Source organism: Capricornis sumatraensis, chromosome 1 (genome assembly GCF_032405125.1).
Source record: "Capricornis sumatraensis isolate serow.1 chromosome 1, serow.2, whole genome shotgun sequence".
Lineage (NCBI taxonomy): Eukaryota > Metazoa > Chordata > Mammalia > Artiodactyla > Bovidae > Capricornis > Capricornis sumatraensis.
The window spans coordinates 56694979-56709903 of NC_091069.1; the positions used below are offsets into that span (position 1 = coordinate 56694979).

The 14925-nt window shown below is 46.9% G+C and overlaps 1 protein-coding gene across 2 annotated transcripts in view; it reads left to right on the forward strand.

Moving 5' to 3' along the window:
• Positions 1-10701: 10701 nt before the first annotated feature.
• The window catches only part of KCMF1 (potassium channel modulatory factor 1), a 79503-nt gene continuing 75279 nt past the window's right edge, over positions 10702-14925 (forward strand). Inside the window, exon 1 of one of the 2 annotated variants that reach the window (XM_068965817.1) lies at positions 10702-10905. In XM_068965817.1, coding sequence (XP_068821918.1) covers positions 10788-10905 — 118 coding nt within the window. In that variant the 5' untranslated portion in view covers positions 10702-10787. Of the gene's footprint in view, positions 10906-11753; positions 11876-14925 lie in introns of those variants that run through there. The other variant, XM_068965826.1, reaches the window with a different exon arrangement.

A 14925-nucleotide genomic window follows, 5' to 3' on the forward strand; every position in this document is an offset into this window, starting at 1 on the left:
TACAGGCTGGGAACTGAGTGAGTGAAAATGATGCTGAGACTCTTCAAGGGCAGGTACTATGCTTGTGTTGCCCACCTTTACCTCTCCAGCAGCGGGTATAGCCCCTGACCCATGGGAGGTGCTCCATAAAGACTTGTATAAAAGAAAGTGGATGAGCTGTTATCAGAATATACACTCATTTCTCCTAAGATGAATTGGCTGTCCTTTGAACAATTCTCTAAATGAACAGCTCTGACCAATCAGAGCATCTTTGTCCTTGGACAGTGTGGGAGACACACTATGATTTCTAACCTTGTGGTCACCCCTCTTCTGGATTCCTCACAAGCCTTTTGTTATGACTCATTGCCTGCTGAGCATTCACCTTATTAACTGTTACATTCCAGAGCTCTTTTCCAGAGCTTGTTTTAACTCCTTGATGGGTGTGGCGGGGGACAGGTGACACTCTTGAGAGGCCCGGCTGCCGGCGGCAGGGGCTGACTCATCCATTTGGTGGGGATTGCACTCACTTTGCTTTCAAAGGGTCACATTTTCTGACTTTCCTTACAACTACTCATTCTCTTTAAGTCCCATTCTTCCCAAGATCTTCCTAGGTGAGTTCGTGAGGTTTTTAGTTAGCATATGATTTTTTGGCAAAGTTGAAGCAGAAAGGTTCTCATGAAGAATTCAGTGGTCTGTGGGGATAAACCATGATGTGAGAGGAGCAAGTGTGGACCTGGGGATCAGGATACATGGGCTTGTTTTGGACATATCAGTCATTTCACAAATTAGCACCCAAAACTCTCCGTGGTGGCCAAGTACAGGGCTGTGCTCCCTCCCTCCCAAGGGTGTCAAGCTGGTAAAAGGCAATAGTTTCATTGTAATCACGGAGAATTACAAAATGAATTGGGAGCACTTTGTGGGGCTAGTCTCCAACTGTGCATGATGGCCAGGATCCTCGTGGGTGTTCTTTCAAATTCAGATCCTTGGTCCCCACCACTCAGAAATTCTGATCCAGTAGGTCTGAGCAAGTGTTCACCTGCTCCACCCCCCACCCCCCACCACCCCCCACACACAAAAACGAAAGTGATTTTACTGAAAGTGGCCCTAGCACGCCTGAAGGAAGGGGACAGGAAATGGTTCACAAGGGCAGGGGTCTACTGTTGTTTTTAGCTGCAGAGCAGGGTGCAGGTTGTGAGATCTCGGTTCCTCCACCAGGAATTGAACCGGGGGCAGTGAAATTGCTGAATCCTAATCAGTAGGCCATCAGGGAACTTCCTCTTTGCCTGATTTTTAAAGGAGGAAGAAGTAGAAACTTACTCGGCACAGAGACACAAAATGGTGTGATGTTATCTTTACCTTTGATTTTGAGAAAATGAAGGCCAAGAGACACAGCTCTATCTAAACTGATTTTAGTTCTTCACCTGGGCTCCTCCTCTCTCCCACCTAGGCACAGACAGGAACACACACTCACATGCATACATCCTATTCCCAAGCCTCTAAACACACTGGAGTCTCCCCCATTCCCCAAACCATAAGAACTGCCCCTTTCACTCAGGACCCCTCCACTTATCACCTTCTAGTTCCCATTTCTTTCTTTTTAAAATATTTTATTTATTTGACTGTGCCAGGTCTTAGTTGCAGCATGTAAATTCTTAGTTGTGGCTTGTGGGATCTAGTTCCCTGACCAGGGATCAAACCAAGGCCTCCTGCATTGGGAGAAGAGTCTTAGCCACTGGACCATCAGGGAAGTCCCTCCCATTTATTTCAGTGAGAAGCTTCCTTAAACATAAAAGAAAAAAAAAAAAAAAGAAAAGAAACAAACAAAAGGGCAGGAGGCAAAAGGGCCCTTCTGATTCCAAAACCAGTACATGTTCACTTTAGAAAATTTCAAAACTCAGTGGAAAAGGCCCTTCTTACCCACACCATAAACTCTCAAGACACTGAACACTTAGCGCAATGGCAATTCAATTCTTTCACTAGAATGTAAAGGCCTTGAGAATAAGTACATGATTTTCTTTTTCATCCTTGTATCCTTAGTAGACACAGAAGAATCCCAATAAAGATGTATAAATTGAACAAATAACATAAATAATTTATATTATCCATCCAGTCTTTATGTATTTGCTTTACTAGAAAACAAAAATGACATTGCGCTATAAATACATCATTTAGAAGAAGATCAGTGTATATTTGAAGTCTGATTTTCTTATTGAAAACATACCACAAATATATTTCTAGCTGCTTCGAGTTTGGATAAACCATAATTTATTTAGGCTGTCTTCAATCTTAAATATCCAAAAGAACATTGTGATAAATGTCCTTGTATCTAAAATCTTTGCATGTATCAATCATGATTTAAAGAGACCAAGTGGGTTCAAGTGGGATTGCTGTACCAAAGATTGGGCAAAACTCTACAGCTCTTTGAAATCCTGTTTTGGAATGGTAGTAATAATTTACGTGAATTTCTATTAATAAAATAAACAAGACTTAAAAAAAAAAACCTGTGGTGGGGGGAGGACCTTATATCAGATAAAGTGGTCAGGAAAGGATTCCCTAAGGAGATGACTTTAGGTTAATGCTGTTCCAAGAAGAATGAGGTACAGACATTCCAGGGACAGGAAAGAAAGGAAATTTCTCTGCAGACAGATTGAGGACAACCTAAATAAATTATGGTTTATCCAAACTCAAAGCAGCTAGAAATATACTTGCGGTATGCTTTCCATCTGTCTAACATGAATTATATAGTGGAGGCAGACCCTGTCAGGACTTATACCTTGGTAGGAATTTGAGTGATTTTAAGAGATGAGGACACTGAAGGCAAACCATTTGAAGGGCTCTAAGCTGTGGAATGAAATTAAAAGATGCTTGCTCCTTGGAAGATAAGTTATGACCAACTTAGACAGCATATTAAAAAGCAGAGACATTACTTTGTAAACAAAGGTCTGTCTAGTCAAAGCTATGGTTTTTCCAATAGCCATGTATGGATGGGAGAGTTGGACTATAAAGAAAGCTGAGCACAGAATTGATGCTTTTGAACTGTGGTGTTGGAGAAGACTCTTGAGAATCCCCTGGACTAGGAGACACAATCAGTCAATCCTAAAGGAAATCAGTCCTGAATATTCATTGGAAGGATTGATGCTGAAGCTGAAACTCCAATACTTTGGCCACCTGATGCGAAGAACTGACTCACTGGAAAAGACCCTGATGCTGGGAAAGATTGAAGGCAGGAGGAAAAGAACACAACAGAAGATGAGATGGCTGGATGGCATCACCGACTCAACGGACATGAGTTTGAGTAAACTCCATGAGTTGGCGATGAACATGGAAGTCTGGCGTGCTGCAGTCCATGGGGTCGGCTGAGCGACTGAACTGAACTGAACTGAAGCTGTGGAATGGCTTCCCGAGTAGCCCAGGAGTAAAGAATCCGCCTGCCAATGCAGGAGACACGCGTTCAGTCCCTGGGTGAGAGGATTCCCTGGAGGAGGAAATGGCAACCTACTCCAATATTCTTGCCTGGGAAATCCCATGGACAGAGGGACCTGGTGAGCTACAGTCCATGGGGGTCTCAAAGAGTCAGACCAATGACTTAGTGACCACAGCAACAATAAGCAGTAATATATGATCCATCTGTGACTCTGAACTATAGCTCTAGTAAGAAAATATATCATAATATAACAAAATTGGGACTTCCCTTGTGGTCCAAGGTTAAGACTCCACGTTTCCAATGCAGGGAGTGTGGACTCTATCCCTGGTCGGAGAACTAAGATTCTCACGTGACGTGTGGCCAAGAATATATATATGTATATAACAATGTTTAGGCTTCCCTAGTGACTCAGAGTTTGGAGAAGGCAATGCCACCCCACTCCAGTACTCTTGCCTGGAAAATCTCATGGAGGGAGGAGCCTGGTAGGCTGCAGTCTGTGGAGTCACTAAAAGCGGACATGACTAAGCAACTTGACTTTCACTTTTCACTTTTCCCTGTCATGCATTGGAGAAGGAAATAGCAACCCACTCCAGTGTTCTTGCCTGGAGAATCCCAGGGACGGGGGAGCCTGGTGGGCTACCATCTCTGGGGTCGCACAGAGTCGGACACGACTGAGTGACTTCACTTTCACTTTCGTGACTCAGTGTTAAAGAATCTGCCTGCCAATGCAGACCAGGGTTCGATCCCTGGGTGGGAAAGTGCTCCTGGAGGAAGAAATGGCAACACACTCCATTATTCTTGCCTGGGAAATCCCATGTACAGAGAAGCCCAGTCCTTGAGGTTGCAAGTCAGACATGACTTAGTATCTAAACAACAAGATAACAGTGTTTACCTCTGGCTGGTAAATTTCTAAGTGATCTTTAGTTTTTTCTCTTTACACTTTTCTGTATTGGCCAGAATTTCTCCAATGTGTATGTATTACTTTTATAGTTTTAGAAATTTAGTCAAAAAAGGAAAAATACAAACTAGAAGTGCAGATAGTAAAGAATCTGCTTACAGTGTAGGATACCCAGGTTCGATCCCTGGGTTGGGAAGATCCTCTTGGAGAAGGAAATGGCAACCCACTCCACTATTCTTGCCAGAAGAATCCCATGGACAGAGGAGCCCCTGGGCTACAGTCCATGGGGTTGCAAAGAGTTAGACTGAGTGACTAACACACACACAAAGTGGCACAAAAGAGAGAAAGGGGTATGAATTTGTGATCAAGAGACAAGTTTCACTATGAGCCTCAAGGAGGGAGGGTAGCAGCCTGGAATGGTTTGGTTGCCATGGGAATGAAAAGGGATGAATATGACCAATGTTTAACGGGTAGAATCCACTGGTGACTGACTGGCCATGGGAGATAATGGGAAGTCTAGATGATGGCTGGATTTCATCTTGGGTGACTGACTAGGTTGATGGTGACTCTGCTTAATCCAACAAGGAATCCAGGAAGAACGGAGACATGGAAGATGAGAATAGTGTCACAGGCAATGAGACTGGCCTGCAGCATCAAAAGCCAAGCAATCAGATGAATCAGGTTATAAAGCTAAGGAAAAGGAGCTACAATTATTTTAAGCTTAACTACAAAGCGAAAGAAACAATTGGGTGGTAATAAGAGGGAGTGTTGAGTTGGGGTGTTTCTCAGAAAGGGGAAGCATACTAACCAAGGCTGACTACTTCAAAGTATACATGTCAAGGAAGTGGCTGAAGGAGTCTGATCTGAGATGGGGTGAAGTGGGATCCTAAGCAGAGGTGGGATTGAACTGGAAAAAGGACCTCTCAGTTCTTCCGGGATGGGAGTGAGAGCATGAGGCAATAGGATAGATATGTACAGATTCCTTTGGGGGTTCACAGTGGGAATGGGAAGGAGTTCTTATTTTGTGAACTGCACTCCCCCTGTGAATTGGGTGAGGTTATCTACTGGGGTTATGGATAGGTAAGTAGTTGACACCAGCTGGTGAAGGTCTAAAGAAATCTGAGAATAACAGAGGGTGCTGATCAGATAAGAAGTGCTCAGTGATACAGAGGTCAAACTGTAGCTGAATCCACTAGATTTTTCTAATAGATCCCCCCTCCATTGTACAATCCCCGGCTCCAACTCCGTATCTTTCCAGCATATTTTACATTGTGCTCTGCCTGCCAATCCAACATAGGTGGTGATGGTGTGCGGAATCGTGCAATTGATTCAGGACTGGGAGTTTACCATCTCAAGAGTTGAAGGTCATGAATGAGAAGAGTTTTAGCTGACAACAGGGAACGCACTGGTCAAGCAGAGAATGGGGAGTTTCCCTGGTGTTCCAGTGGTTAAGAATCTGCCTTGCAATGCAAGGGACGGGTTTGATCCCTGGTCTAGGAAAATTCCACATGGCTCAACTAAGCCTGTGCAACACAACCATTGAGCCAGCACTTCTAGTGCCTGTGTTCCTCAACAAGAGAAGCCACCACGATAAACCCAGGGACCACAACCAGGGCAGCCCCGCTCACCTCAACTAGAGAAAGCATATGCACAGCAACAAAGACTTACCACAGGCAAAAAATAAACAAATCTTTTGAAAAAAAGAAAAAAGAAAAGAGAATGGGGCTAAAGGGGAAAAAAAAAGTCAAGTGGAAATATCAAAAGATTGAGGGCCTGAAGCAGTAAAAGAATAGCTTTAATTCCAGGGTAAGAAAACCAGGTGAGAAGGAAATGGCAACCCACTCCAGTACACTTGGCTGGAAAATTCCATGGATGGAGGAGCCTGGTGGGCTATAGTCCATGGGGTCGCAAAGAGTCAGACACGACCGAGTGACTTCACTTTCACACTTAAGAAAACCAGAAAAGTAGGCTGTCACAATAAAACAGGAAGTTGTATACTAGAGTCTGGGTGTGGTTCGGAGAGAGGAATGGGTGGCTGAAGCACAGGTGCACGTGGTTAGATTGTTAGAAACCAAGGCATTGCAAGGCTGTGCTTGAAAATACTAGGGTAGCAGGGTCTTAAATGAAAACTGAAAAGTTGGAGGCCTCTACGATTCTTGCCTAGTGACTGAGGTCAGTGGAGAGCACAAAGCAGGGAGGCACCAGATAGCACCAGCCTTCCACTCCTTTCCAGGCCTCTGGGAAGGCGGTGGAAAACTGTTGGCAGCAGGACCTCTGAAACACATGGGGGTTCAAATCCTGACTAGGTATGTGGCCAAGTCAATTCACTTTGTGCCTCACTGGTCTTAGGAGTAAAATGGAGATACAATAGCACTGACAAGTAAAGTGCTTATCACAAGGCCTGCCACGTGTACCAGAGCACTACCTGAATGTCAACATCATTGTCATTTCCTACTTGAACGAAGGGGTTGTAACAGTCTCTAAGGCACAGACTCTCAAACTGTTTGGTCTCAGAATCCCTTTTTGCTCTTAAAAATTATTGAAGACTCCAAATAACTGAAAAAAAAAACCCAAACATGTATCTACTGCATATCTACTGCATTTTAATGAAAATTAAAACTAAGTAAAAACTTGATCGTAACCCATTTCCTAGTATTTTTAAGAAAAAATAATTTTTCAAAGTAAAAAGTATTTTACATCTTTGCAAGCAATATCTTTAATGGCTGACTTAACTGAAGACAGCTGGATTCTCTTAGCTGCTTCTGCCTTCTATTGAGCTGTGCTGTTTCAAGTATTAACATGTAAGAAAACCCAAGCAACTCACGGACCCTTTGAAAGGGTCTTAAAGAGCCCGGACCACACTTTGAGAATGGTTACTTTAAGCTTTTATCCAACTTCATTTTTTAAATTTTGGCTGGGCTGGGTCTTTGCTGCAGCTAGTGGGCTTAGCTGCCCCGGGGCTCGTGTGATCTTTGGGATTCTTAACCACTGGACCACCAGGTAAGTTCCTTTCTTCCTGCTTTAAACCATTCATTCATTCACCCATTCAACATTACTGGATCCCAGCGACAGAAAAAAAAATCGTGTGACTGCCTGTCTTGGAGGAGATTAGCTAAGAAACAGATGAAAACTAAAAATTAGGCATAGCATAAGTGAGTCTAGGGGAAGAACTTGCTGGAGTGGTGGGTCTGAGAGGCAAGAGAAGGCTTAAGAGAGTACAAGCAATTTGAATTTAGGCCTGAATTTTCTTGTGCTCATTTAAGCAGAGGGAACAGCACGTGCCCACGACCAGAGGCAGGAATTAAAACAGTACAACAAAGCACAGGTTTAGTTAGCTGCAATTTACACGGAAGTAGAATGTAATAATCTTTTACGTCTATAGACCTGTAAGTTGTGACAAAGGTATACAGAAAACACTAATGAAACCAAGACAATACTCCCATCACCCCAGTAAATTCTATGTAGCCAATGCCCAACCCTCACTTTCTCAGCTGCAGGTAACTATTAATCTGATTTGTTTTTAGTTTGTTTTTATTTGATTTTTGGCCATGTCACACAGCTGGTAGGATCTCTCCAGGGACTGGACCTGGGCCATGGCAGTGAAAACCTGGAATCCTAACCACTAGGCCACCAGGATATTCCCTAAGTTTTTACTTTATAAAATTAATTATACACTCACAAGAAGTTACACAGAGAGCCCATATACCCTTACCCCAGCTCCATCCAATGGTAACATCTTACAAAACTACAGAACATATCAAACCAGGAAACTGTTCTGGTTTCACCAAAGTTTACATGCATTAGCTTGCTTTAAGGAACATAATTGGGCTTCCCTGGTGGCTCAGACAGTTAAGAATCTACCTGCAATGCAGAAGACCTAGGTTCAATCCGTGGGTCAGGAAGATCCCCCGGAGAAGGGAATGGCTACTCACTCCAGTATTCTTCCCTGGGAAATCCCATGGAGAAAGGAACCTGGAGGGCTTCGGCCCACAGGGTCGCAGAGTCAGACAAGACTGAGTGACTAAACACCAGGAAGTGATACAGGTGTGCTTATCTGGTACAGTGCCTGTAACTTAAATTCAAGAAATAATTTCACCATTTTTCTTATTATAAAGGGAAATTTGGCTGACCACCCTGACTTGTAAGATTACTATAATTTTTGAACATGCCTATCGTGAATGTTTTGATGTATGTACATTGCTTCCCTGGTGGCTCAGATGGTAAAGAATCTACCTGCAATGCAAGAGACCCACGTTTGATTCCTGGATCAGGAAGATCCCCTTGAGAAGTGAATGGTTACTCACGCCAGTATTTTTGTCTGGAGAATTCTATGGACAGAGGAGCCTGGTGGGCTAGTCCATGGGGTCGTAAAGAGTCAGAAACAACTGAGTGAGTAACGCTTTCACTTTCAAGGAACATGTGAGGATGTGCTGACTTCAGTCTTGTCTGACTCTCTGCGAGAGGTGAGAGGTGAGTTCTTTACTAGTGTCTCCTGCAAAGCCCCTAATATGGATTTAGAGATGGAAGGAGAACTCAAGTAAATGCAGGAAAAGGACTGGAGGAGACATTTCTGAACAAACATCATTTGATGAACAACTTGGTATGAACGTTTACATTAATCCTTTGGCAAATGGAGTCTCCTATATGGCAGGAGAGCAAGCGGTTGTTTTAACTGAAGGGCTGACTCTAGTTGAACTGAGGAAATGTTTCGTCCAGTCATGAAAACCCTGAATAATCATAATATTCCTGCTTACTCTTAACAAAGAGAAAAAAAATATTTTAATCAGATTCTTCATTTTCTTACTCTTGCCTGATTGAAAACAGTAACTGTCAAACATCTGATATCCCTTTCAGGTTTAGACAGTCATCTGTATGCACTCCTTAATAGATTAGCTAACAATTTCCCAAACCGAAACAAACTCTTACTCCTTCCTGGAGTTTAGTTGTATTTGTCAGCTCTCCTACCTGCTCCAGCATTTTGTCTGACTATATTATTGATAGTGCCTTAATCTCTATCATATTATATTTACAGACATCGTTTACTTATCACAGGACTATGGGATGTTGCTGTCTTTTCTTTTATAGCCCAAGGGTATTAATAGTTTGGTATACCTTAGATCACACACACAATACTCTAAGATGCGTAGAAAGTCACTGGCAGGAGACAATCATCAGATGGCTGGATGGCATCACTGACTCCATGGATGCGAGTCTGAGTGAACTCCCGGAGTTGGTGATGGACAGGGAGGCCTGGCATGCTGCGATTCATGGGGTCGCAAAGAGTCAGACACGACTGAGCGACTGAACTGAACTGAACTGATCCTTGACGGAAGCCCTATTTTTTTTTTTCCACGCCACAGGGCATGTGGGAAATTAGTTCCCCAACCAGGGATCGAACTATACTCCCCAGGCTTGGAAGCATGGAGTCTTAACCACTGGACCACCAGGGAAGTCCCTGGAAGCCCTATTCTTTCTATCCCACCAAACCCCATTATGGCCTTGATGAACCTTTTCAAGCTGTGCGGGACTGGACTTAGGCAAAAGCTCCATACATGCGTTGGAAATATTTCTGGTGACAAAGTCCTCATTTAAAGCCGTGTTTGTTTAAACCTTAGTTTGGCTGATCATTAATTACCACCAAACACACACAAGCCCTTGGGTAGAGCTGAGTGACGGAATATTTCCTTGCCTTGTCGAGCTTTTTATATCTTTGAAATCAAGATGTCTCTTAAATCAGATTTAAGAAATACTGTAACAAACTGCTTTTATTGTGTCCCCTGCTAGTTTATATACACTTTAGCTCTTAATTCACCAAATACTTGCTGTTATTATTATCTGTAATCACGCCCATTTTTTTTAACGCCCATTTTAAAGATGGGAAAGACACAAGAAGGCTCTCATCTTCTCCAGGTAACACAGCTAGTAATGGTGGAAAGGAATAAGAATAATCCCAAAGCAAGAAGTACTTTAGAATCCAATTTAGGTAGACTTAGCTAAAGGGCACAGTTCTGGTTTTTGCATACGCACAGACACACACACAAAGGAATTTCAAATATAAAAGGGTAAATTAAAATAACAGTAAAAAACCAAACAAAAGACAAGGAAATGGGACTCAGCAAGGTCAATGAGCTTGTCCAAGGTTATACAGAGGATATCAGATCCAGAATCCATAGCAGATCTGTCTTGATTCCAAAGTGCGGCTTCTTTCCACCAAACCACGCTGCCAACAGACACGTGGTTAAGGGGATGCATAAATATTTGAAAACAAAGTTGACAAGGATGATGATAAAAATATAAAAGATAGATTAAAAACGGAAAAGTTGTTCAGGATCTGGAAAAGAAAAAAAAAAAAAGAATTACACACACAGACACACACACCCCAATAGTTTTCAGAGCGGAGCACTCAGGCTGAGCCAAGACGCTGGAACAAACTGCGCGAGGGCCGCCGGGACACCCGGGCAGGCGGGAGCGGAGTCTTCCACCGGGATGGTTCCCAAGGAGCCAGACGGCCGTGGGGCACAGCAGCCAAGCCCAGCCGCCTCCCGCGCCCGTGTCCTCCCGATCGCGCGTCACCAAGCCGGGCAACGTGGGACAACACCCGGAGGTCAGCCGCCTTTCTTGCCGGGGCTCTGGCTTAAAAAGAAATACAAACACGTGTCCCCGGCCGGTGCGCAGCCTCCCGTCGGGGTTGAGAGCAGCAGGGCGCTTCCCGCGGTCGGCCCGACGACCAAGCTCCCGAAGGCGGGAGCCTCCCGCGGTCCCAGCTCGCTGCCGAGAAGCACCTGCCGTCGCGGTTGGCCCGGCCCAACGGCGAAGCGCCTAGGGCTCGGTTCCGCGTAGGCCCCAGGCGGGGCTCGGGGCCGCGCGGGCCGGCCGTACCGGCGAGCGCCGGCGCCCTGGCATTTCCTCTTCCTCCCTACGCGAGGCGCGGCGGCGCGGCGGTGGCCAGGCCGAGGCCGGGCTCGGGCGCCCGACCGCGGCCTGCCGGCGAGCGCGGCCAAACGCCGCGGTCCGTGTCGCCGCCGCCGCCGCCGCCTCCGCGGCGCCCCCGCCGCACCCTCTGGCCGCGGTGCTCCGGGCAGCTGGGCCCGGCGCGGGCAGCGAGAGGCGGGGCCGGCGTGCGGGCGGCGGAAGGAGGCGGAGGAGGAGGAAGAGGAGGAGGAGGCGGCGGCCGGGAGCCGGGGAAGAGGGGCGGGGGGTGGGCCGGGGGAGGGGAGGAGTGGGGTTTGCGGAGCGCGGCGCCGCAGCCGGGAGCCGGCGGGCCCGAGAGTGACCGAGTCACGGCGGGCGCCGGCGGAGCCGCGGCGTCGGACCCGCCTCCTGGAGGAGCTCAGCCCCGGCCAGGCCCGGCCCCATTCCCGCCCCGCGCCGCCTCCCCGCCGCCGCCGCCGCCGCCGCCGCCGCCGCCGCGGGAGCGCTCCCCTGCCCACCCCGCCCCCGCGGCCGAGCCCGGGAGTCGAGTGGGAGTCGGCCGGCCGGCGCGGGCAGCGCCGGGACCCCACAGGGGACACTGCAGCCGGAGCCCGGGAGGGGCCGCGCCGCCACCGTCTGAACTAGGATGTCCCGACATGAAGGTGAGAGGAGCCCCCGCCCCCACCCCCACCGCCCGGGCCTCGGCCTACCCCGCCCGGGCCGGGCGCCGCGGAGGGCGGCCGGGAAGCGGCGGAGACTTCGGCCGGGCCCGAGGCGGGCCCGACGGGCCGGGCCCGAGTGCGAGCGAGCGAGGGCGGAGAGTCGCGGCGCCGCCGCCGCCACGGCCGCGGCCCTGAGCTGGGCCTGGTGCCGGAGGCGGGGCGGCCGGGCCGGCCGGAGGGTTTGCACTGTCATGGGGCGGGGGAGGGGGAGGGGAGGCGGCGGGGCCCGTTACCGGCGGGAGCCCGGTCCTCGGGACTGATACCGGACGCCGCGGCCCGGCCGCCCGGCCCCGGAGCCGCGGGGCCCCGGCGCGGCCTAGAGCTCCCACCGTCCCGGAAGGGCCCGGCGCGGCCGCCGAGCGGGGCCGCTGACGGCGGCAGGAGACCGAGGACCCGACCCGGGACTCGGCGGGTGAGTCCGGTCGCCGGGAGACGACGGGGATTGCCCCTGCCTGCGGGCGACCGCGGGGCGGGCGGGAAGGCTCTGCGGTCGGGGAACGGGAAGCCCCCGTCGCCTGGAGCCCGCCCCGGCCTCGCGGCTAGGCCTCGGCGCGTCCCTGGGCTCGGGTAACCCAAGTTCCCGGGGCGGATCCGGCCCGGCCGGGCGAGCAAACTCACTGCTCGGTCACTGGGTCGGAAGGGGACTCGCTCCCGGCGGGCGGCGGGCCCCTTGCCCGGCATGCACGGTCTCCTGAACCAGGTTTTAGTAAATGACCGTGGTGAGGTCTGGTAGTGGTTAGGGGGCGTTTGGGACTTTGTTTTGTGATTTTAAAACATGGGGGTACAGTTGCAAATCAGCAGACTGTTCTAGTCCGATCCCAGAGCACAAAGAGAAAAATGTTTAGGGCCGAGGTCTAGGCGTTGAGCTGATAAAAAAATAAGTTAACTTTAATTTGCTGCCATATGGTTTAGAAAAGGGGGAGGGGGTTGTGTTTTCTTTGTTTCACTACCACAGGTCTTTAAATAAAAAGTCTTAACGAAACTTGGCGGAAAAGTTTATCCTGGTAAGGTTAATACAAGATTGTAGAAGTGGCTTGAAGACATTTTGTACTCTTGATGTTAAAATCCTATATAGGTGATGTAGGAGTGGAGAAAGTTTAGTGAGTCAGATTCGTGCGTGTGCACCACAACGTTGCAGAGGTATTCTTAGGGAAATACAGGCCTTAGAATTTCAAGATTGAAAAACTCAGATTGATCAAAATTATATTTAGAGCAAGTTTCAGGATTTGCATTACTAATTATAATTAATTTGAGATTGACTCCAATAATATATTGTGTCCAAGGATTCTGTATTCTAAAATCACAAAACCAATAGGAAATATACTGTATTTTCTTCACTTACTGTGAACTAGTGTTGGACAGTTTGAAATAATAAGGTACATAGGCTCATAGAAATATTTAGAAGCTATGCCTATTCCCTTTCCCCCCTTTTTTTACTTAATGAAACATTCCTGTCTTGTAATTTAAAATACGTTGTAATTAAAATGGTAATCAAATTTTAATTTGGGATGTAAAGTTTATCTTAGACTGAAGTCGTGTGTACATTGACCACCTTCAGGACAAAATAAAAGTGAGCAATGGCTGTAGGCTCTCTTACTCATAAGAACTGGGAGAGTTAGAGTTACAGAATCATAGCAATGGAAGAAGGGTGTTTGAGACCCATTCTCCTTGCTTCAAGAAAATATCTGGATAGTTGCAGACTGAGTTTTGTAATTGAATGGTATCCTGGGAAAATTCCTTTACCCTCAGGAATCCTTCAGAGAAATTAAAACTCCACAGTGTGAACATTCTTGAATGTAACACAAATTCTGTACTTTAAGCCTGTTTTCCCCTGTTTGGTCCTGTGGAAAGACATGTGGTCATGAAACTTATATTTACCTTTTAGTTACTTGAATATTACTGAACCCCTCAGCACAGGAATAGCGCACCTTTTCTGTAACTTAGAGCATGCCAGATGTTTCTGGAAAAAAGAACATTCCTACCATACATCAGTTGAAGATTTATAGTACTGTATTTGTCAAACGATTACTTTTTAAGGGTCTAGCTAATGGCCTAAGGCAGGAATGACAATCTCCTTAAGAATCACACTTAATTTATTAGATATATGGTGTGTGGAATTTTAGTTGGGGCTGCCAGTTATTTTCATTGGTTAGAATTTAACGTATCAACAAATGTAGAGATTGACACCCTCGTAGAGTAGTTCTTTTCTCATCCTTTCTTCTTTGGGCCAACTAATCCCATTTCTTTAGTGGTAGGATTTTTGAGCTCTTTTAATTATCTGTCCCCCTCCAAATTCTCTGTAGTTCCCTCTTCCTTTCAGTAGTATGACCTAGAACTGGCTGTGGTAGTCTGGGAAGAAATCTGAACTGTGCTACAGGCCTGTAATGTGCTTGCCCTGTGCTTCCGTTTCAGTGCGTTCTGTGTGCCAGTGCTTTGTTACTTTGTCTTTGGGCCCACCCTAATGAGTTGCACTATATTGTATGTAAGGATGTAACTTTGGACAACAGAACCCCAAGGTGGACATCTGTCAAGCTTTAGTCTGTACTTTGCAAAGCAGTGGACTACCTCAGAGAAACGAGGTGCAACTGGAAGCACAGAGAAATGTTCTAGGCTTGTTCTAGGGGTCAGCATGCTTTTTTTCTGTGAAGGGCTAGGGAGTAAATATCATAGGCTTGGTAAGCCTATGCCCCCTCTGCCATTGTAGTGTAAAAGCAGACAACATGTAATGAATGAGCACAGCCGTGTTCCAATGAAAACTTTCTTTATGGGACTGACATTGAATTTCATATAATTTTTATGATTCTTCGTTTTTACCATTTAAAAATGTAAAAACCACTCTTTGCTTGAGGGCTGCACAAACACTGCAGGTGGCCACATTTGGCCCATTTTGGCCTGCAGGCTATCATTTGCCTACTTTAGCTCTGGGCTTTAGTTTTAGAGTTGCTTGAACTGGAATTGTGAAGAGTTCAGAAAGGGCCAGCTCTGCTTGA